The 23,763-nt window shown below is 43.8% G+C and overlaps 1 protein-coding gene across 1 annotated transcript in view; it reads left to right on the top strand.

The window, feature by feature from the left end:
* The window catches only part of RAB2A (RAB2A, member RAS oncogene family), a 99,731-nt gene that overhangs the window by 48,763 nt on the left and 27,205 nt on the right, over positions 1-23,763 (top strand). Inside the window, exons 4-6 of the mRNA XM_075584050.1 lie at positions 2,744-2,826; positions 4,187-4,279; positions 7,269-7,380. Coding sequence (XP_075440165.1) covers positions 2,744-2,826; positions 4,187-4,279; positions 7,269-7,380 — 288 coding nt within the window. The remainder of the gene's footprint in view (positions 1-2,743; positions 2,827-4,186; positions 4,280-7,268; positions 7,381-23,763) is intronic.

Below are 23,763 nucleotides of genomic sequence, written 5' to 3'. Positions count from 1 at the left end.
GTGCAGACGCACACGCACACGTGCACACACATACGCACACACGCGCAGTCGCGCACACACGCGCAGTCACGCACACGCGCAGACCACACGTACACACGTGCAGTTGCACGCAGACGCACACACGTGCAGACGCACACAAGTGCAGACGCACACACGTGCAGACGCACACACGTGCAGACGCACACACGTGCAGACGCACACACGTGCAGACGCACACACGTGCAGACGCACACACGTGCAGACGCGCACGCACACATGCAGACGCACACACGCACACACGTAGCAGACGCACGCACACACGTGCAGACGCACACATGTGCAGACGCGCACGCACACATGCAGACGCACACACGCACACACGTAGCTGACGCACGCACACACGTAGCTGACGCACGCACACACGTAGCAGACGCACGCACACACGTGCAGACGCAAACATGCACACACGTGCAGATGCACGCACACACACTTGCAGACGCACACGCACCACACGTGCAGACGCGCACACGCATGCAGACACGCGCACGTGCAGACGCACACACACACGTGCACACACATACGCGCAGACGCGCAGTCGCGCACACACGCGCAGTCACGCACCCGCGCAGACCACACGCACACACGTGCAGTTGCACGCACACGCGCACACGTGCAGACGCACACACGTGCAGACGCGCACGCACACATGCAGACGCACGCACACACACGTGCAGGCACACGCACACACGTGCAGACTCACACACGTGCAGACGCAAACACGCACACGTGCAGATGCACCCACGCACGCATGCAGACGCACACACGCACGTGCAGACGCACACACGCACGTGCAGACGCACACACGCACGTGCAGACGCACACACCCACGTGCAGACGCACACACCCACGTGCAGACGCACACACCCACGTGCAGACGCACACACCCACGTGCAGACGCACACACCCACGTGCAGACGCACACACCCACGTGCAGACGCACACACCCACGTGCAGACGCACACACCCACGTGCAGACGCACACACGCACGTGCAGACGCGCACACGCGCAGACCACACGTGCAGACGCGCGCACACACATGCAGATGCACACGCACACATGCACACGCACACATGCACACATGCACACACGTAGCAGACGCACACACGCACACACGTAGCAGACGCACAGATGTGCAGACGCACACGCATGCAGACGCGCGCACACGTGTAGACGCATACATGTGCACACGTACACACGCACACACACGGGCAGACGCACACACACGGGCAGGCGCACGGGCAGGCGCACGTGCAGGCGCACGTGCAGACGCACACACGTGCAGACGTGCACACGCACACGCACACGTGCAGACGCACACCTGCAGACGCACACGTGCAGACGCACACATGCAGACGCACACGCGCACACGTGCAGGTGTACACACGTACACACACACACGTGCAGGCGCACACACGTACACACGCACACACACACGTGTAGGCGCACACACACGGGCAGACGCACACGCGCACGTGCAGACGGACACGTGCAGACGCACACACGCGCAGACGCACACACACGTGCAGACGCACGCACAAACATGCAGGTGCACACACGCACACACGCACCACACGTGCAGACGCGCGCACACGTGCTGACGCACACACACCACACATGCAGACGCGCGCACAGACGCGTGCACAGACGTGCAGACGTACGCGCACACACAGGTACGCGCACGCAGGTGTGTGCATACACACACTCGCACACATATACACACGTGTGGGGGCGCGCGCGCACACAAACATGCGCATACACACAGATATGCACATGCGTGCAGACATGCGCGCACAGATGCATACTTTTTATTTGTCATTGCAAGTGTTTACAATTTGCATTGAATTCTCCACATCTTCTGTCTTAGATTCTTATCTTGGTTTTTACATCTGTGTTAAACTCATGCAGTCTTTTGTAAATCTGTACACTTGACCTGAGGAAGAGAGGAAACTTTCAAAAGCTTGTGCTATATCTGTTCGTCCAATTTAAAAAAAAAAATGATCACCTAATACTGAAGTACTCCTTTTACTCTGCAGTGAGCACACAAATCCCCAACTGTTTTACACATTTCTAATAAGAGGAGCTGTAGTTTGTGTTCAGTGAAATAGTTCTGTGTGACATCACTGCAGAAGAAGCTATTGGAAAGATATCCGGTATCTTCTCTAGTTCCCTGTTCTGCAAGGTTACTGTGGCATTACTGCAAGGACTTCATTGGAATTGAAGTCAGACAGCTCATTAACTGCTTGTGATGCAATATAACTGCAGTGCCTGCTCTAGGAGTATGGCCAGTCAGCTCACTAACTTCTGTAGAGACCACTTTGAGCCACTTGGGGAGCATAGCCAGATTATGACTAGCTCTTGTAGTGACATTATGACAACAGGGCTGGAGCAGCCTTGCAAACGAGATCAAAAGAGCTAAAAACGCAAGGAGACAAAACCGGTTAAGGTAATGTCAAAATGAAATGTTTAATCCTTTACAGTGTTTCTATCCTGCCAGTTACAAGTCCAGGAGCCAGCTATTTGAGGTTGCGCACTACGAGATAATGCATTAACTGAATATTTCTCACTGCAGAATAAAACTTGAATGAAAATGGGAGAAAGCATTTCTAAATCATTGGGATTTGACAAGGACTTGCCTCTTGGCTTGTTACGTTTGACTGCCATCACCTTAAATATGTTAAAGATGATAAATCCTTTTTCTTGCAGGCTGGCCAAGAGTCCTTTCGTTCAATCACACGCTCATACTACAGAGGTGCAGCAGGGGCCTTATTAGTATATGATATTACAAGGTGAGAGCTCTCTGGCTTTATTACTATTCCGTCTGAGCGCGTTTTAACTGTTGTGACTAGATGTACCCGACTGCAATAAATGCCAGCACATTCTGAGACAGGTGGGGCAGATTAGTGACCTGTAACAGGCCAGTGCTAGGGATTTCCTGTGAGAAAAGTTGAGCTTTGAAACCAGCTTGTATCAGGATGGTTGCATACAAAGGTAACCCACGTAATAGAAAGTGCTTTTAGAGAGGGTATTGAAAGGCAGAGAGACTGGGCTATTTTATGCATCTTTTTTTCCTCTGGGTTTTGTTTTTATTTTTAATTTACTTACCATTTTATGCCTTTTTAATTAGTAGTAATATGAACCATTAGGGGTAGAATGCTTTCAGCGGTTTTGGGTTTTAGGACGTGTGCTTTAAAATATTTCATATCTGCAAATATCATGAAGCATCTCACACTAGCACTATATGCAGTATTTGGTTGGGGGCCTTCTCTCAAAAAATGGCTTCTTTTTTTTATTTAAGTAAAATGTATTTTGAAAGCTGTTGCTGTGAAGTTCGCAGTGTGCTCAGCTGCAGCGTCCGAGTGCCAAGGAACCACAAGCTTGTGTGTGTATCAAAGCAGTACCATTCTGTAATGCACTGAGGAGCTGCTAAGTGCAACCACAGCTAATTTGGGGAAATAAGTTTGTGATAAACTCACAATTATAGTGTTTCTGATGGGAAATATATGTGGCTCAAAGGATACCAGAAAATGGAGGCTATCACTATAAGATTATTATTTTTAAACAATCCAGTTACATTATCTGTTAAATGAGCAGTTGCTGCTGGAACAAATGTTCCTCGTCTCTTGACTCCAGGGCTTCAGGTGGAGAGAGGTCATGTATTCTTTATGATGGTGACATCTTTGGGACATTGCCAAAGTGGCCGGCATTGGAAGAAACCTTTTTTTTTTTTTTCCATTCCTGGTTTCTCGTTGAAATGGAAAGATGGGTTAATGTTCGAAGAAACGAAGAAGGATTGTTTGTTTAATGACGTCACTAGCATTTAGTACATTTTGTTAAAAACATGTTTTGAGTGTGTTAAGTGGGGTTGCGCTTTTAAAATGTAGATATAAGGACAAAGTGTACCCCAAACTTCAGTTCTCAAAATGTAGACGCATTGACAGGACAACATTCAAAAACAATGTGAAAATTCTTATCTGATTTTTAAAACCTTTTCTAACGATCAAATTTAAATATAATAAATATAATAAACATACTAATGCAGTTAGTTGCGTGGTCCTAAGTGAATAAGCACCTCAGAATAAGAGGCTAGCAACACACTATATTGAAGTGGTGAGTGAGAAATGATTTGCTGCTTGTTTTCCTGCTCAGGAGGGACACTTTCAATCATTTGACAACCTGGTTAGAAGACGCTCGCCAACATTCAAACTCTAATATGGTCATCATGCTGATTGGTAATAAAAGGTAAAACAAGGCTTCATTCTTTTCAAGCTTAGCTTGGGTTTAACATGCATAATATTATACTATGCTTGGCAATGTATTATCCTAAGTATTTGGTAAGGGTTTTTGGATAATAATGGCCTTTTTGATATGCTTGTTGGTTCATCGAACTTGTTCCGAGGCTGTACCTCATTGGTAGAAGCAACCAGGGAAAAATATTTCCTTTTCTAAAATTATTTCGTTTCACGATTTATTTTAGGGATAATGATCTTTCAGGTAATTCATTAACTAGTTCAAAAATGCCCTAAGTAAGAGATTACATGAAAGATAAATGGTAAACCTATAACTATTTTTATCACACAAGTACATCACAAAAAGCTAATCAGAAACTGGAGAAATGCTCCGAACCAGCTGACATTTTTGCACAGTACTGTTGCATAATTTTGTGATGGGAAGAAAATACAGCTCAACCCCGCTATAACGCGATCCGTTACAACGTGAATCCGCTTATAACGCGCTGCAAGCGTGGCTCCCAATTTTCGTATTTATGAATACTTTACAACACGAGTATTGGTATCTTAAATACTTTATTGTACAATGCATACAATTGTACATTATTTCTAACGCGGTCCGCTTATAACGCAATGTGATTCTTTGGACCCCAAACACAGCGTTATAAGCGGGTTGAGCTGTATTACAATCGCCTCAATTGTCAGGCACAGCTGCACATTTATTTATTTTTTTGCAGATTGTTTGAAGTGAAGTTTTTGTTCTATATACTAGGTTGACAAAATAAAGTAGGGCATGTAATATTAGAGCAGGGCTCTGCTTACCTACCGTACTAGTATTTGTTAATATTTCTCATTTATTGTTGTACTGCGCTGTTATATGTTGGTATGTTATAAATAAGGGATAACATAGAAAGTTTCATTCTGTATAGGTATAAAACAGGTGTAGCTTGCATGCAAATTCAGGAACCTGAATAACATTTAGTTGTGTTGGACCAAAAATGACATTCCAGTGGCATGAACACCATGACTGAAAAACCTCAATGGCTGGGGACGTGTGGAGCTGAGGCGGTGGCTGCTGAAGAACCTTTTCGAAAGCAGAGTCGTCAATCACTGGTGTTGCATCCTATAATGCCTTGAATAGCGATATGCCGGGCAATGGTAGGGTGTGACTTCGGGGAAGCAGATAGGCGATAGCTCTGTTTCCGAATGGGTTATTCAGCAGCCACATTCGTGCCTGCGTCGGCCCCTGCAGATAGGCGGATGATGAGTAACTTATTTGATAGAAACTCCACTGAAGTCTGATTCTAAAACACCTTAGGCCGAGTTGATAGTGGGAGACTGCAGGGCATGTGTGTGACCACGTGACGTCACCGCGCTCGATTCCTGTCCTGTATGCAGGCGACATGGGGCGTGGCCCGTGACATCACGCAAGCGCTTTGCCATTATTGGCTGCACCGCTTCACGTGATGCTGATGTCACGCGGCCATCACATGGAGAGACAATTCATTTGTGTCTCCTGGATTCTGCCGCCCCCGCCTGGTCGTGGTCGCAGCAACTATAAGAACCAAAACGGAACCCAGGTATTTATTTTGGTGGCGCTGCATCGCCAAAACCACTATAATCTCGGCCTTAAGTTAGTTGATTCTGAGAGGTTGGACTGCCTTGTAAAACGCTTCAAATAAGTGAAGACCTTGCAACATGTACCGTACACTTATGCATATAAAGCAAGAAAATTGGTTATGTTGCTGTTCTTGCTATTCAGTTCACAAGAAAACATAACCTTTACGCCATTGTGTAAATCACTGCTGCTAAGGGTAGCTGGGTGTTGATGAATAGTCTAAATTGTTGTTTCACATCTTCAGCAGCTATAATTACATTGTTATCCCAGCTTGTGATGCTGTCAAGTATAAAACAATAGAGAAACAGGAAATAATACCTTGTGAAAGACTCCTAGCATTCTATTCGTGTGGCTTTTTGTCTCCAGTATATATTGTTTCATGAAATGTAGTCTTGACTCCCTTCATGTTTGTGGCTACTAATTAGTGAAGACCTGCATCTAATAAGCAAGAAAAAGCCATGCCCTTGAGTAGACAAACAATCCCCATCCTCTCTCCTCATTACCCCTGAAGCTTCCATGTCTGCTGAGTGTGCTTGGTTGAATCTCATTAGTGGCATTAAGGAGAGAGATTGGATGACCATAGACAGGTAGATGAGCACTGCTTTGCTATCTTCAATTTCATAAACTTGGGGGTCTATATACAACCCATTCTATTTAGCCATTACCGATTAATTTATTATGCTATCCATTTTACAGCACTTAACTGGTTAAGGGTTCTGAAACCTCTCCTGGGACCACCAGCCGCATCAGGTTTTAGGAATTCCAGATGCACTTGCACACAGGTGAACATACCTAGTTCGCATATGGATAGAATGATGGCTGGTTGGCTCAGAAATCTGACCTGATTCAGGGCACTGATAAGAGGGTTGGGAGCCACAGCTATAGGCTACTCACTGGTCTTTTAAAAGAAAGGTGCTATTTCTTTTAATAAACTTCAATATTTTTCCTAAACCGAAAACTACTGAGAGGTTGCACAATGACGTATATGATCAGGATGCAAAAAAAAAAAAAAAATGAACCTTTGGGTAGTTTCAATGACACCAGAACTTTAAAGTAGTTCATTCATAGAGAGCTGTTTTTCTGTTTTGATATTGCAAATGTTTAATACGGGTGTGGTCAACTCCAGTCAGGAGCCACCAGCAGATTAGGTTTTCAGGATATCCCAGGTAGCTCAATCAGTGGCTATCAACGACAACCACCTGTGCTGAAGCAGGGATATCCTGAAAACCTGACCTTGCCCTTGAGGAGTGGAGTTGGCCCCACCTGATTTACTATAACAATGTTTCTCTGCTTGGAGGCATCTGGAAAAAAAAACCTGTTCTGTTCCCAAATTATGATTAGCCAAAATGTGCCCCTCTTACCGTGTCGATTGTGTTGCTTGCAGTGATTTGGAATTGAGAAGAGAAGTGAAGAAGGAGGAAGGCGAAGCATTCGCTCGTGAACATGGGCTTATCTTTATGGAAACATCTGCAAAGACGTCATCCAACGTGGAAGAGGTAATCCATTTGGATTCTAAACGCCTTTTATGTTGCTTTATTAGAGTTACACGATACACCTCTGCTGCGGTCATTGGTAACATGAGGCTGACATAGCAGTGTAAGTGTTTCAATGTAAACATGACACTTTTATGAGTGGCAGTGTGTTTCACTCGCATTGATATGCGCTCAGTCCCAGTCTGGGCCATGAACCACTTGCACATTTGGAGACGTAAGCAGAATAAAACAATACAAATTGAGACTGGGCACACTATTTAGCATTTTGGCAAAAGAATACATAGAAGGCAAATATCTATGTCCATTGATCCAAGGCCATCTTTAAAAGTACAGCACCTCTTAGGTAGAGGTGCGCACATCTGCCGAGATTAATTTAGCTGCCGTTCCAACTAAATGGGCCATGTTCAAAAATTTGACAAGTGGCGAAATATCAGGCGTTCAATTTACAAGTTGGATATAATTTCTAAAGTGCAAGTAATCTAAAATGCAATGCCCAGTGACATGACCTCCAGGGGTAATCGAATTTTCCACGAACGTTTGCGCGTGTAATCCTTTGAGTGCCCTATGACGTACCCTATGCATCATAAAGGTCGGCATCGTAGGGTCACTATGTTGTACAAGTACACCATGCACGAAATGCTCGTTTTCTAGGGGGAGAGTCCAACGGAGTGGGGAACGTGATCGAAATGAAAGTGGAACCCCGGTCACTTCCATTTACACCCTGGGGAGCCTGCCCGCGAGCATGTGATCACTTCACCAAGCGTTCACGTGGGTGAGGGCCAGAAGAGTGGTTACCTTTGTGCCACCAGTCTCCTGATACTTAATGGGTTAAGGCAGGGGGGCGCAAACTTTTTTCCCTGCGCCCCCCTGACGGCTGTCCCCTCGCTCCCGCGCCCCCCCCAACCCCAACTTACCCGCGCTCCGGCGTAATGACGTCACGTTGCCATAGCAACGTGACGTCACATGACCTCGCAGCGTCATTTTGACGTCGCGTTGACATGGCGACGCCGGGAGGAAGCCGCCGGAGCCACGGGTAAGTATGGTTTACAGAGGCCCTGCAGCTCCCCCGGCACTTAATTTAAGTGCCTTCGGGAAGCGCGCGGGGCCTCTGTAAACCCCGCGCCCCCCGTCGGCAATCTCGCGCCCCCCCTGGGGGTCGCGCCCCACAGATTGCGCACCGCTGGGTTAAGGGAAGACAAATGTGACACACTGGCAAGTGTTTATATTGCAGCAATGAATCAGTACATGGGAGAAGGAGCGGCTCAGTGAGTAAAGACGCTGACTCTGGCACTGAGTTTGATGCAGGGATATCCTGAAAACCTAACCTGTTGGTGGCCCTTGATGACTGGAGTTGCCCACCACTTGGTTACAGCTCTATGGTACAAAAGGTAGAATCACAAGGGCTTGCTCGACTGCATTGTGGATAAAGAGGGCAAGCAATGTTGTAAATCTCAATCCCGTTTGGCACTAAAGGAGTTCACAATACTTTCTTGCTCCTTTTTGTCTCTCTACACATGCTCACATATACACTGTCTGCCAACTTGTTGTTTGACCTTGGTCAGCTTATTACTGCTTTTGCCAACCTTGACCCATGATCAATAGTGACTGGATATACACCTGGATAGCCCTTGGCTATAGTAGTACCCATCTTTTGTTTTTCCATGATAGATACACACAAGGTTTACTTAAGTTTAGGGGGGGGGGAGCATATTGAAAACTGCTTAGTGCTATTGACCAATAAGTTTGTCAGATTTGTTTTTTTTTTTTTTTACATTTACTTTAAGAGAGTCAATTTAAAATAAACCAGTGTGGGGTGAAAATGCGCTGCCTGTTTTTAAATGCCCTTGCGTGCAGTTTTGGCACGTTCCACATGACCCATTTGGCACGTGCTGCATCCAATAAATTATATACGTAATCAATATGCTTCAGCAAATTCCCACAGAGGGTACTGATGTTGTATTTAATCTTTCCCCTACTTGTCACACTGCAGCACAGCTTAATGTAATTCTGCGTGCTGATCTGATATATTGCTAAGATGTACCCAGTCGTGAGTAATGAGTATCATTCCCACATAAGCTGGCACAATTACAGTCACTTTACCTTTTATGACACCAAAGCTAGTTGGGAATTCTGTCATGTATTGAATAAAAATCTTCCCAATCTTCATTTGTTTTTTTTTCATGTGTATTGTTTTCATCCAGTTTTTAAAGAAGCATTATGTGCCCATCTCCTTTTTCTGCAGTTTATTTTTTACTTTGAGATCTTATTGCTCTTTCCAAAGCCGGTTTATTTTTTTATAAACCTGATGCTTTGCTCAGAGATAGAAGCGTTTGAAATATTATATTTCCCGGAAGTTAAAATTAACCTCTGCCCAGAGCCCAACCAGGATAAGCTCGGAAGCTGAAGGTTAAGGAAATCTTGTTTTGTAACACCAGAAAAACATATGATATAAATATTATACAGTATATATAATTATATCATATGTTTTTCTGGTGTTACAAAACAAGATTTCCTTAAGCTTCAGCTTCCGAGCTTATCCTGGTTGGGCTCTGGGCAGAGGTTCATTTTAACTTCCGGGACACTGAATATCTCAAACGCTTCTATCTCTGAGCAAAGCATAAGGTTTTTAAAAAAATAAACTGGCTTTGGAAAGGGCAATAAGATTTCAAAGTAAAAAATACTATATAAAAATGGTAAAAACACTATATAAATACTATATAAATTATATTAAATAATACAGTATATATAGCAGTACAGGCTCGGAGGACAATATTTTAAATGTAACAATGGCTTCTGGGGGGGGGGGGGGCGGGGAGAGAATGTTTCCTTTGGCTGAGATTATAGTAGGCGCGCGCCTGTCGTCCGAGCGATGGGTGTACTGTGATGGAGCGATTGGGGAGGCGTGGCGGATGCGTCTCGAAGCTGGTTGGACCTCATTGGCTGAACTGCTCACATGACGCGGCCACCGCGTGAAAAAAAAAAAAAAAAGGATTTATAGCTTGAAAAATCTGCCGTGCACTATGGCCGCCCTCATTGACTTCCACTGATTTGTTTCTGAGGCGCGTGCCGTCGCAGATAATATAATCGCTGCCTTAAAGGTGATTGGGGGGGGGGGGAATTGTGCACCCATGCTCTAAATCATTCTGTTTTCTTAGTCAAATTTGAACTTTTATATATATATTTCCCCCAGAAATAAAATGCAGTGCCAGGTGGGTGGTCAAATGAAAAAATGCTTAGAAGCCAGACAGAATTTGTATGGTGTATCTTTTTGTTAAGCAGGGGTTGCCTCTCGCTTATGTCCTTTAAAGCAGCAGTCCAAGATGCTGGTTTTTATTTAATTTTTTTCCCTTTTAATATGTCCCATCAATACAATCCACACAATGATATGTAATTTGCTAAGTTGCCGATCGATCCGTTCCGTGATCAATCGGCGAAGATTCAGCTCGACGGTTCACTAAATAGCTGTCAGTGCAGCAGAAGAGGACCAAAGATGCAAGGTTCTGTGGGAAAGATCATGTGACCAGGCAGTCTCTAGATACACTTGATGTGCCAGAGGCTATTTCAGAAGAGGAAGGGGATGTGACTTTGTAAGTGGTTGCTATAGAAGCAAACAATGCTTGTTACATTATAATAAATTAAAAATGTAATTTAGAGTGCATTTTTTTTTAATGCTAAGTATTTTTTCATTTTACAGAACTGATTTATTTTAAAAAAAGACACATGCAAGATATTGCTTGGTCTGCAGCTTTAATATCACAGCACAGGTGCAGTTAGAGGAGTTCTTGGCAGCATCTAGGTGTAGTAACCTAACCCAAATATCAATATAATAAAAAAGGATGTTTATAGTATGATAATGATCACTTATGAGCACATTAACATATCTCAGAAACCCCCCTGATACCGGTCTTATCCTATAATTATACAGCATACCGTATTTCCACTGCCGCCAGGGATTCTGGGTAGTGGCATGCAAATGAGCACTGCTAGTGCGCCACTTTTTTTGCTGCTTCTTTACTTTAACATGGATCCCTTGAAGCGTATGCCTGCCGTTACACACTGCTTTTATTTAAACCGAGGCCTGGGTGAAAGAAGTGCATGGCCAGAAAACAAGGCATTTAATGAAAAACACTATTTTCAGATTGACTCGCAGATGGGGCTCAATTTCATGTTGGATTAGTGCCTGTTAATAATGTGAGCATGTTTTTTAATTTCCTCTTCAAAGAAAGCAGTATATCTGTACTCTAAATTTGGAGTATATTTAGCCTTTTGCTAAATGCAGTTCTTAAGGGAGGTTTTCGTGTTGCTTATCTTTAACTATAATTGCACTGTGACATTAATAATTTCCACTAATATTACAAACGGGTGATGGTATGAAATAATAGTTGGGAAATGTCAGTTCCTAGATAATGAGGCCTTGCTCCTGGAATTGGTTGCTGGCTGAATCATGCTGTGGTATGACATAAAAAAATAAAATTACAAGTGTTACGTTCAAAGTAATAGTGTAATTTGCTTAAGTATATCCGCAACTACTAACAGATACTAGGAACGAGTCCTCAAACATCAAACCGCCCTGCAGTTATTAAATGAAACTAGAAATCTCTTTACATGAATGACATTGCATAATGGCATCTGTTTAAATACTTATTCATCAAAAAAAATGTTGTCCTTGTATATTAAACTGTTTGAGTTGACCAAAATTATACTAGAAAAATATTTTTGATTGTGATTTAAAACCTATTAAAATAGTGATCCCATCCTCTATGCTCACACACAACCGTCCGCTTTTTTCTTTTCTTATTTTGAGGATGGAAAGCACTAGGTCCAGGGAGCTGAACCTGTTTGGCTCCAAGGTCTTCATGGTTCCTGAGATACTTACAGTGCTTGCCTGGTATTGAAACCTTCTGCAGCACGCAGCCAGTATGAAGCCAACATGGATGATGTTGCTTCCTATTAGCCTATGTCACATGAGGGATTTTTTAGTCAGCCATTTTGTTTTTCCTACAGGGTACTGAACGTTCGCTGGTATGTATCTCGAGCAAAGGGGCCCACGGAGATGAAAATATCATGGTTCTGCTCTGGGGGACCCCATAGCTTCATTCCTAAAGATTAAAACGGCATATTCCCACTTGGTTTAATTGAGCATTGCATCTAGCGGAAGATCTTCCCAGAGGAAGATGGAGGAGACCTTTCCTGTTGTGCATTATGTGAAATGTCATAAATATTACAAATCTACAGAGAACATCCATCTTTGCCTGTTTTGCCATGTTTGCCTTAGGCTGGGTCAGGATCTAGCTGCAGCCCAGTAGTATGGTTGGAGTCATTATTTAGAATTGGTGCAATGGCACAGTTATAGCACAGTTTTCCCATACTGGATTCTGGATATAAATGTAAGGTGACATTTCTGCTGTTCTGCTACTGGGCAGTTTGTTACAACCTGAATTGTGTCCATTAAACAGTATTTATAGGTAGGCATCTCTGTGGCTCACCAATTTAGGAACATATATTTTTATGTGCTAGGCAAAACATGAATTTAGATATCTTAAAATTAAAAAATAATTAACAAGAGCTATCCTTAATTGCAAGTGGCATCCAATTAATTAGGTACTCAGAAACTTTACGCTTCCTTACCTTTTAATTTTTTTCTTTTTATACAACGGAGGCTTGGGAAGGAATGCAGACAGTGAGCCAGCTTAGCAGGATCCCCCATCAACATGACAGCTCAAGATTAATTAGCAGTTCAGCAATAATGGAGATACATCTTCTCACCAAGATTTGCCTTTGGATAGCCGATTCATCACAAGAGTACAAGACGTAGGGGGTCCTTTAAAGATTGCAACCCTAAGCGGTTCTATGCAGAAATAGTATGGAACTGTGTGGTCACCAAACACATTTCTGTATCATTTTGTAGCCAAGATACTATTTATGTTCTGGCGTAAAGGCTGTTGATATTCTCGGGATGGCTGATGAAAATGAAAGGTGGCCATCCAGGTTCATTTTCTTAACGCTTATATACCCATTTTGGAGTATCCTTGGCATTGGTTCTGCTATTGCAGAGGGTGTAAGTGCTTTTACTTTATTGCAACTATATTATAGTCCTGGCCTAAAAATAAAAAATAAAACAGCTTGATCAAAAATGCTAATTTGAAGTACTGTAGTTACCCTTGGTGCCCACGTTGTGCTGAGGTTTTTTGTCTCTTTTAGTTTGCAAGTATTTCAATTTAAAATAAACTATAGGTAGCGAGCTCTGAAACCCTTTCTAACCTACAGGGCCTGCAATGCCTATTTGGCAAGTAAGGGGTTTAACTAGAACGTACATATGAACAAACCAAACTATGGAACCATCAAAGGAAAGCAGGGCGATCAATAGTGTGTTTTTTGCACATTAAAAGCTGTGCTTTTAAATATCCCCCTCTCGTGGTACAATATAATGTTCCTCATCATGTTTGATTAACAGATACAGTACAAAGATTTTGAATGAGAGGGAACCAGTAGGACAAATGACCTAGAAAAGAGCTTCAGCTAAGCACATATCAGCATGGGGAGAAGTAGAGCACAGAAGCAGGCAAGTTGATATACCGAGGGCAGTGTTCAGTTCTGGTAATCCAAGTACTGCTCAGTTATGTTCTCTCTTCCTGTGGGTTTAACCATTTAGGTCCCCTGATGCACATGCATCGCCTGCATACTTTCCCAATTTAGTTTTACTGAAGCCAGGGGTGGGCAACTCCAGTCCTCAAGGGCCACCAACAGGTCCGGTTTTAAGGATATTCCGGCTCAGTTGTCTGAACCGCTGATTGAGCCACCTGTGCTGAAAGAGGGATATATCCGTACAACCTGACCTGTTGGTGGCACTTGAGGACTGGAGTTGCCCACCCCTGGCCTAAGCATACGGACAATATTTGTCCTCACAAAAAAAAAAAATATCTGAGCATTTGCTGAAAAGGTTGTCTTGAGATACTGATAAAGTGAGTTGGTTTTTTTTTTTTTCCCCTTCTAATATATGACTGTATTTGTCACCGTTTCTTTTGAAACACAAATGGCATGTGCGTATACAAAAGTAACAACACAATCTGGCACATGGTTTACATTGTCGACGAACAATAATTTTCAATGCATGTTTTCCTGTCACAGTTTATTAAAGCAAGGAGTCAGGGAAGAGCTGCTGTTCAGTAACAGTTTTATTCCGTAACTGTTGGTCTCCAACTGAAATGAAATATTGTAGACTCGATAGCCAAAATACAACATGCAGAAAGATGTAGTTCATGCATTTTATAGGTTGTGTGATAAGATTTCCACAGGAAGATTACTCAATAATAATTGATATTGAGCCATTGCTCGTTTTTTTCACAAGGTGGCAGCATGTTACACTTCAGCTGAACTTTCAGGGTCTTAAACCCTCACTAACCGTCATGTTCTTTCTCTACCGAGAACCTATTGAGATAAATGTGTTTCTAGTAGAATTATGCTTTTATATTAATCTATAAAATAACATGAACAAGAAAGATGAGCCATTTTTGTATCTGATCGTGCTTGGAAGTAAGCACCCTGATTTTGCATGATCAGACAATCTGGTGCTGATAGTGTGTGTATGTATATCTGATTTAGGAAATGAAAGTCGTTATTACAGTATATGGTTGTATTCCCATTTTAGAGTTGCAGAAGCAAATACCGCTCTGGCTCCCAAGACCAAAAGTGGACTCATTGCAGTGCCATGCGTCATAGGTTAAATATAGCTGACTGACACCATTGGAAATAAAGACAAGCATAAGCATGCTGAAATATTTTTTTTCACGTGTTTCCAAAGTGAGCAAATGATTTGCAGTGTTTTTATGGACTTGATCTAATCTCTTGTGTAAACTGTTGTATGTTTCCACTAAACTAATTTATTGTGCCATCAGAGAAAAGGGATCAACCACGTGCCAGGTATTTTATTTATTTCTAAAAAAAAAAAATTGCCAGGGAGTAATACATTCAGAGTTACCTCTCGTTTTCAAGTATGTCCTGGGCACAGAGTTATGACGACAAATACATGGATACATTAAGTGTGCAAGGTTACACATTACACAGTATACAAGAGATTCCATGCAGTTACAGACCAGATTCAAATGTGAGACAGCTTTACTTTTGAAAGAACTGGTGGCAACTGTGAGGGTCTCCCATAGATTGTTCCAGTTTTGGGGTGCACGGTAAGAGGAGGAGCCGCCGCCGGATACTTTGTTGAACCTTGGGACCATGAACAGTCTGTTGGAGTCAGATCTCAGATGATAAGTGCTGTATGGGTGAGGAGCCTGTGCAGATAGACGGGTAGCTTGCCCAGAAAGTATTTGAAGGCAAGACAGGAAAGAAGAATTAGGGACATGAAGAAGGTAGAAACATAAATGTTTGTTTTTGATTTTTACACAGCGAGCAAGTAGGTAAAAACACAGTTTATCTGAAGAAGATACCTTTGATGTTTTGAGAGCTCTGTACACTATAATTTGATCTGTAAAGAACTCTAATCTTGCTTTCCTAAATTTCTCCAGGACCAATACAGCTACTAGAACTTTGAGGGGGGAAAAATTAACCCGTAAAACAGCAGCACATGTTTTTGTTTTTTTTTTTAAATAGGCTTTTGAAGCAGGGGGTCTCTGCAGGTAAATGGTGTTAATTTCAGCTCCTGAGAACCCCTGTTCCTAGAGATACTTACCTCCGCAGTGGATCCAGTAGAAGCTCCGCAAGTTTAAATAAGCTGGTCACGCGGGCCAATAGGAAGCCACAATAGATGGTGTCACAGCTTCCTATTGGCCCACGTGACGCGGGATATTTAAGCCACCATTTCGATAGCCCGTCCGGAGCTCTTACCTGCACCCCCTACGATGATAAGTATCTTGGGAAATGGAGTCCAAGGAACTGAAATTAACTCTGTTGACCTCTGCTTCAATCCTATAACTTTAACAAAAATATTTATAGGAAAGCAGAATTGCTGCTTTTAAGTAGTTCAGTGGAAACGTGTGTGTGTGTGTGTGTGTGTGTGTGTGTGTGTGTGTGTGTGTGTGTGTGTGTGTGTGTGTGTGTGTGTGTGTGTGTGTGTGTGTGTGTGTGTGTGTGTGTGTACAGCTGTATATATACCCCTTATCTGTGGGACTGCCCTTCAATGTCGCAGAAGAGACCTTTAACCATGTTCTACATTTTCTTCAGTTTTATTTACATTTTAAAGCCATGATGGCCTGCAATCTATTATAAAGCCAATGTATTGCAGAGTCGATTAGCCCTGAAGGAGTTAAGGTCACTTGACACCATTGCTAACTGTTCTTTTGTTGGGTGCCTGCCATCCTACTTTGTGTCTTTTCTATTGTGCCACTTCTTCAATCCTTTGGCAAGATCAAATGCTTAAGGATTCACTGCCAGCATGTGTCTGGAGACAGAAAAGACAGGTACCCTTGATACGGTTAGGGAGAGTGCCACCGATATGTATCCACATGCGACACTGGGTTTTCTGCAGGCTGCTCAGGAGATTTCTTGAGATAACAAAGTAAGTTTAGAAACTCTTAAAGTAGTGGAAATAAATGTAAACATCTGCATGTGCATTTATTTACTTCCTAATAGAAATAAAGAAAATACGCATTTAATTAGCTGAGCCTTAATCTTATTGCATGCGGTAGGTTGCTGCTGCTGCTGCTGCTGCTGCTGCTGCTGCTGCTGCTGCCATTTTGGAAGTGTATAAAGGCCTAAATATAAATAATAGGGACTATTATATGGTTACATGTTAAAAAATATCCAGTACAATAAGCTCTGCCTTTTAAGGATAACTCAAAACATGTAATATCTTTGAAAATGTACCCTCATAGCCTTACAGCAGAATAACAAGCATCATAAATCACTGGGTGGGAGGGATCAAGAAACACCATCCACCTGAGGCAAGAATACTTCCAGTGTTGTTTATTAGGGCTGCTTTACCAAGGAGCTCTGATAAATTAGGGAACATTATAACCAGCCCCATTCATTTTATACTGATAGTTACTGAAATCAAGGCCAGAGCATGGATTACTGATAGCGTAGTAGTGTTGAGGTTCGGCTGCTTGTTGCTTAGGGTTATCTCTGCATAAAATTATCCGTAATTAAGCAGAAAAGTGACTTGCCCCGTTAGTGAGGTACATTCTATTCTGAGAGGTGCGCGCACAGTCTGGGTGGAATATTAGAGAGGTAAATGCAGATGGGGTTGCGGTTCACATGTTTTGGATGTTGGAACAGTTGTGTAACGCTTGCCCCATATGGGAGGAAATAATTAGAAATGGTGTGAAGTAAACGTTCTGTACATCATTTTCAAACTATACTTTTTTGTGATTGTCTTTCGATCAAACTAAACAAGTGTACACACACCCGTATTCAAATTCCACTGCTGTTCAGGACCTAGTATGTTTGTTTGTAAATGTTACCGCTTGCATCATACACCACAATCCAATTGGTTAATGCTGGTATCAATGTCATTGCATGAGAGGTTCGGACACCAATGTCACCTCTGACTGCTAGTCCACATTAAACATTTAAAGGTGTAATCCAGCAAAGCAGATATGTTGTAACCACTTACCAATGTAATTAGCTTCCTTTAGAAAGATTTTATCACCCCTAACATAAAACTTTGACATATTTGCTTGTTTAAAAATAAGTGTGTTTCTTTTTCCCCCTGCTATAACCTTAAAAGATCTTAAAAAGTAGGGGTCCCTTGAGCTGAACCACATAAAATTTCAGCTCCGTGAAACCCAAGCTTTCTGAGATACTTACTGGAGAAAATGCTGTCAGCGGCATCCTGCTCTAGGGGAAACAAAATGGAGATTTAAATCTCCTGTCATGCAGGCCAATATGAAGCAATAACATCATCAGTCGCTGCTTCCTATTTGCCCATATGATGCAGGTGATTTAACCCTCTGGGAAGTGCCGGTGGCACCTTCTCCAGTGGGTATCTCGGGAAGCAGGTGGTCCCCGGAGCTGAAATTAACATGATTCCGCTCTGCATATCCCCCGCTTCTTCTAAATGGGAGGAGACATGTAAGTGGGGTGCTGAGGGAGACTGCTTTGACTGGCAATTACTGTTCTCCCCCCTACTCGACCTCTGCATCCTTTGATACTATGGATCACCCTCTTCTCCTTCACACTCTCCATACACTTGGTATCCGTAACAGAGCTCTATCCTGAGTTTCCTCTTACCACTCCCATCGTACATTGTGTCTCGTTTGCCGACACCACTTCCTCCTCTGCCGATCTCCCTGTGGGCGTACCCCAGGGGTTTGTCCTGGAACCTTCTCTTCACACACTCTCTAGGTTATTTTATCACATCTCTTGGGTACAAATATCACCTCTAATCTGGTGACACACATGTACCTTTCAACCCCTGACCTCACATCTGCTGTACATACCAAATTATCTGAATGTCTCGCCACCATATCATTGTGGATGTCCCTCATGTGACTCAAGTTTAACATTTAAAAAAACGGAGCTCCTCATACTTCCTCCCAAGCCTGACCCTACTGCTGTTACTGAACATTTCCGCAGTGTGGTTAGTGAGTATAGATACGCTCTTGCCGATCAGTCCGAGCTCTACCATTTTTATCGTAGATCTTTATATCGCAAATATGAGTGGGCAATTGTCATCCAAGTTTTAATAAATTTGTATTTTTATACATTTATGCACTATGGAGTGTGCGCGCTCTTCCTTTTTGTTGCATACATACATACATACATACATACATACATACATACATACATTTAAATGATGACAGATGAAGAATCGAGTAACACAAAAAAAAATAAACATTGTGTGATCAACACTTTACCTGTATATACTACGGTTAATAAACTCTTTTCCAACAAGAGATTAACATTGCTAAATTATATTCAAGCATTTGGTTGTTACGGGGGAAATTAAAAAGAAATACTAATTTGCTTTAAAATGTCAACGTACATTGAACATGCCACTACCACTTTGATCATGAGATAGACAGCCCCTTATAGTCCAAGCATGATATTTATTGAGAAAAGCCCCAAACCCACATGTACACAAACACTATACGTATGGCACATAGATACTGACAGCCTATTTATCTACTGAAAATAACTAAATCATGGCTCCATCACAAGACTATATATGAAAAAGTATTTCTAAAACGTACTTAATTTCATCACCTAAACTCTAGAATAGCTCCTGGCAGCAAAATCCTGGTTCATTTGCAGCTTGTTAGCCCATGTTCTGAGACGATAGGGCCATGAATCGCGTCGGTGAACAGTGCAAGGCTTTGCTGCATGAAATTGTAAAACTCTTATCTTTCGTCACAGATTTTTTTTTTTTAAATGCCTATCGGGGGGCTTAATACTTTCAGTATTTATTGGGTTCATAACAGCACTGTACACCAGGTACAGTAATGAACTTACCATACAAGTATCATCCGTAGAAGATTACATATAGAAATGTACTTTTTGGCGGCATCAGAAATCTGCTTGGTTTTTATTGCTAACTAGCTGAGAGACCCAGCGTTGCCTGGGATGTAATTTTGGGGGGGCGGACGACAGGGTTGGGCTTCCCCAGGGTGACTGGGTGACTGACTGAATGGGTGGGTGACTGAATGGGTGGGTGACTGACTGAATGGGTGGGTGACTGACTGAATGGATGGGTGACTGACTGAATGGGTGGGTGACTGAGTGAGTGGGTGACTGGGTGGGTGAATGGGTGTGTGTGTTGACTGAGTGAGGGGTGGGTGACTAAGTGAGTGGGTGGGTGACGGTGGGTGACTTACCTTGACCCCGTGGCATCTGGCTGGGGCAGGAGTTGAGTTCGGGAAGCTGGCGGGGGGGGGGCAAGAGTGGCAGGAGGCCCGCGCCGGCGCTTACCCTCCGTCTGGGAGCCGGTGCACGTGAGGAGGCCCGCGCCGCGCTTCCCCCTCCGTCCGGGAGCCGGCACAAGTGAGGGGGGAGTGCAGGAGGCCCGGCCCGCGCCGCGCTTCCCCTCCGTTCCTCGTTGTGAGCGAGGGGGGAGGAGCCTGGAGTTTGCTGCTGTGCAGGAGGGCCGCGCTTCCCCTCTCCGGGAGCCGGCGCACGTGAGGGGGAGTGCAGGAGGCCCGGGCCGCGCCGCGCTTCCCCTCCGTTCCTCGTTGTGAGCGAGGGGGGAGGAGCCTGGAGTTTGCTGCTGAGCAGGAGGGCCGCGCTTCCCCTCTCCGGGAGCCGGCGCACGTGAAGGGGAGTGCAGGAGGCCCGGGCCGCGCTTTTCCTCGTTGTGAGCGAGGGGGGGAGGAGCCTGGAGTTTGCTGCTGAGCAGGAGGGCCGTGCTTCCCCTCTCCGGGAGCGGCGCACGGTGAGGGTGATGGTGCGACTGGGGATGTTGCGGAGCGTGGGGATTTGGGTGAGGGGGGAGAGAGTGAGGGGCACCGGGAGAGGAGGGGGGGGAGGTGGAAGGTGAGCTGCGGTCCAACTGACGGGGGAGAGTGAGGCCAAGCAACAGAGTGAGTGTGTGTGTGTCGTCACTCTGCCTCAGGCCAATGAGAGGTGTGGGGGCGGGCGACCCAAGGGACCAATGAGATTTCCCCTAGGGACACAGGAAGATGCAACAGGCATACAGTGCTTTCACAAATATATAATAAGATATGTATGTGTGTGGCTTTCAATGCTGAAAATATCTGTAAGCTGGGTGGGGCAGGAAAAAAATAGGATGGGCAGGAAAAAAGGACATGGGAGAATGCTAAAACAGAAGTCATTTTGGCGAAATAGAGGCAGGACAAAGGAAGGGGACACATCAGGTACAAAAGGGCCATTTCCAAAGAAAAAGGAATCCATGTACAATACAATACCTTTGGGAAAGCCAGTGATAAATGTGGCTGTCATCCACCTTGAGTTTGCAGCGACTATTCAAGCTTCACACTAATCATGCAGCCTCTTGATTCCAGGCCATTCTGAAGGGGTGATGTTCATTCCAGCATCAAATACCCTATATTTGGTACTTGAGGCATGGTAGCTGGTACAACAGGCTTAACTCTTCACTGCCAGCAAAGTCTACAGAACATATTGCTTAGGGCTCTCTAAAAGCAAAGTGGTTAAGAGGCTGCAGCCTGGTTTTCTGTCTAACTATCCAACACCTTATCCTACCAGACATGTCCATCTTGGTACCAATAACGCCATTTACAAAACATTTAAATTAATATAACACTGTATGTTATTTGTGCTACTTGAGCATACTGATCTTGATGAATCGTTCATATGCTCACACTTACCTGCAAAACATTCCTAGCCCTGCTAACCCTAAAATGGTTGCTTGACCTCAATAGTTTGTTTTGAGAGACGTAGGAAAGCAAACTACTCTTATGTCAGGATTTTAGTAGGTTTTTTCATCGTAGCAATTCTATAATGCAGTTTAATCACTATTTTATAAGACTGGTATTTACTGTTCGAGAATGCTGCAACTATTTGTATCCTCCCCAAATGTAGAAGAAATGTGACCAGCTTTAAATGCTACAGCATGAAGCAGTGCAAATTGTATGTATTCTAACAAAAGCAGGATATTTAGTGATTTCATTATTGCATAATGCATTAACAAGTCGCAATACAGGTTACATGTTTTTTTATTACGTTTTGTTTTAATAGATGCAGCAGTAGCTTAGCTTTAAGGAAATTTAATTTCGTAAGCTGAAGCGCGATCCAATATCCTGTGATCGATCTGCAGAGATCCTGCTTTTCAGGGTTCGTAATATGGCTGCCTATTTCAAAAGAGGAAGAAGTGCTGTGCTTTTGTAAATGGTTGCTAATGCAACCAAGGAAGCGTAATACATTCACTCATTAAAAAGGGCATGAAGAATGGTGGGGAAATAGAAAAATGCACTAAGTTTTGTCTGATACTACACAACTGGTGTAGTTAAAAAATCAACACATTATTTTGAATCTAAGCTTAATACATTCAAAAGCACTAAAAAAGACATGCGTATGGATTTTCGTTACTGAAAAATGCAGCAAGTATTATCTAATACTATACAACCGATTTTATGAAAAATAAAAAATTTAAATAACACAGGGTTAATTGTGGTAAAGACCCCTGAAGAAGGTTCCCCTGGGGACCGAAAACGTCAGGCATATGTGTGCATTTTGGACCCAATAAGCTACTCTTCTGTGATAATTTCTTGTACTGTGCCGGTATATTGGATCTCTAGGGATCCTCACAGACCATGCACCACACTTGCCTCGGTTTTTTTTTCCTGTGTGTGCTGCCAATCTCTGTCTCCGTCGTCTCTCTCTCTCTCTCTCTCTCTCTCTCTCTCTCTCTCTCTCTCTCTCTCTCTCTCTCTCTCTCTCTCTCTCTCTCTCTCTCTCTCTCTCTCTCTCTCTCTCTCTCTCTCTCTCTCTCTCTCTCTCTCTCTCTCTCTCTCTCTCTCTCTACGCAAGCATATGCCTTCAAACTATTGCAGTTGGATTATGTAGGGGGGGCGCAGGCTGCGTGCGGGGAAACCTGGGGGCGGGCAGAGCTGTGCCAGAAGCTCCGTGCAGAGGCTGCTTCCAGTTCTCTGCTGTGTCTTGCAGAGGGGGCGGGGCCTTGTAGAGGGGGCGGGGCCTTCCCTGCACACAGACAATCCCTTCTCCTCCACATGGGGGGACCGGAGCAGGTTTAGTTACTCCCTCCACCGTGTTGTGTGTGTGTGTGTGTGTGTATATGTATGTGTGTGTAGAAATGTGTGTGTATATGTATGTGTGTGTATATGTATATGTGTGTGTATGTGTTTTGTATGTATATGTATGTGTGTGTGTGTATATATGTGTGTGTGTGTGTATATATGTGTGTGTGTGTATATATAAAGTATGTGAATGTGTGTGTGTGTGTGTATATCTATATATATATATGTGTGTGTGTGTTTGTGTGTATATATATATGGATTGTTGTGTGTGTGTGTGTGTGTGTGTTTGTGTGTATATATGTGTGGATGTGTGTGTGTGTGTGTGTGTGTGCGCGCTGTGCCTGTTGGTTGTCTGTGGGTGTGGGTGTTGGGATTGAGTGTTGTGTGTGTTGGTGGTGATTATGTGAGTGTTGGTTGTGACTGTGTGTGTAGTGATTGAGTGTGTGCTGTGTTGGTTGTGATTTGAGTGTGTGTTGTGTGTGTGTGTGTTGTGATTGAGTGTGTGTGTTGGTTGTGGGTGTTGTGATTGAATGCAGCGTTGCACAAACTGAGGGGGGGACGCCCCAGGCGCAAGATTATTTAGGCGGGGCGCGTGCAGAAAAAAAACCTGGTTGTGCAGGCGAAAAAGATGTGCGCGCGCGGGCGGCCAAATAGAATAGTGCAGGTGGGGCCACGTGATTCGGAGGTACGCGGAGGAGCACGCCCCAGCGCTGTGATGTCAAACGCCCCTCCCTCCGGTGTCTACCTACAATAGCGCTGTGGTCCT

Source organism: Ascaphus truei, chromosome 2 (assembly GCF_040206685.1).
Source record: "Ascaphus truei isolate aAscTru1 chromosome 2, aAscTru1.hap1, whole genome shotgun sequence".
In the NCBI taxonomy this organism is placed as follows: Eukaryota; Metazoa; Chordata; class Amphibia; order Anura; family Ascaphidae; genus Ascaphus; species Ascaphus truei.
The sequence above is the reverse complement of the archived record's forward strand: the minus strand, read 5'-3'. Positions and strand labels throughout refer to the sequence as shown.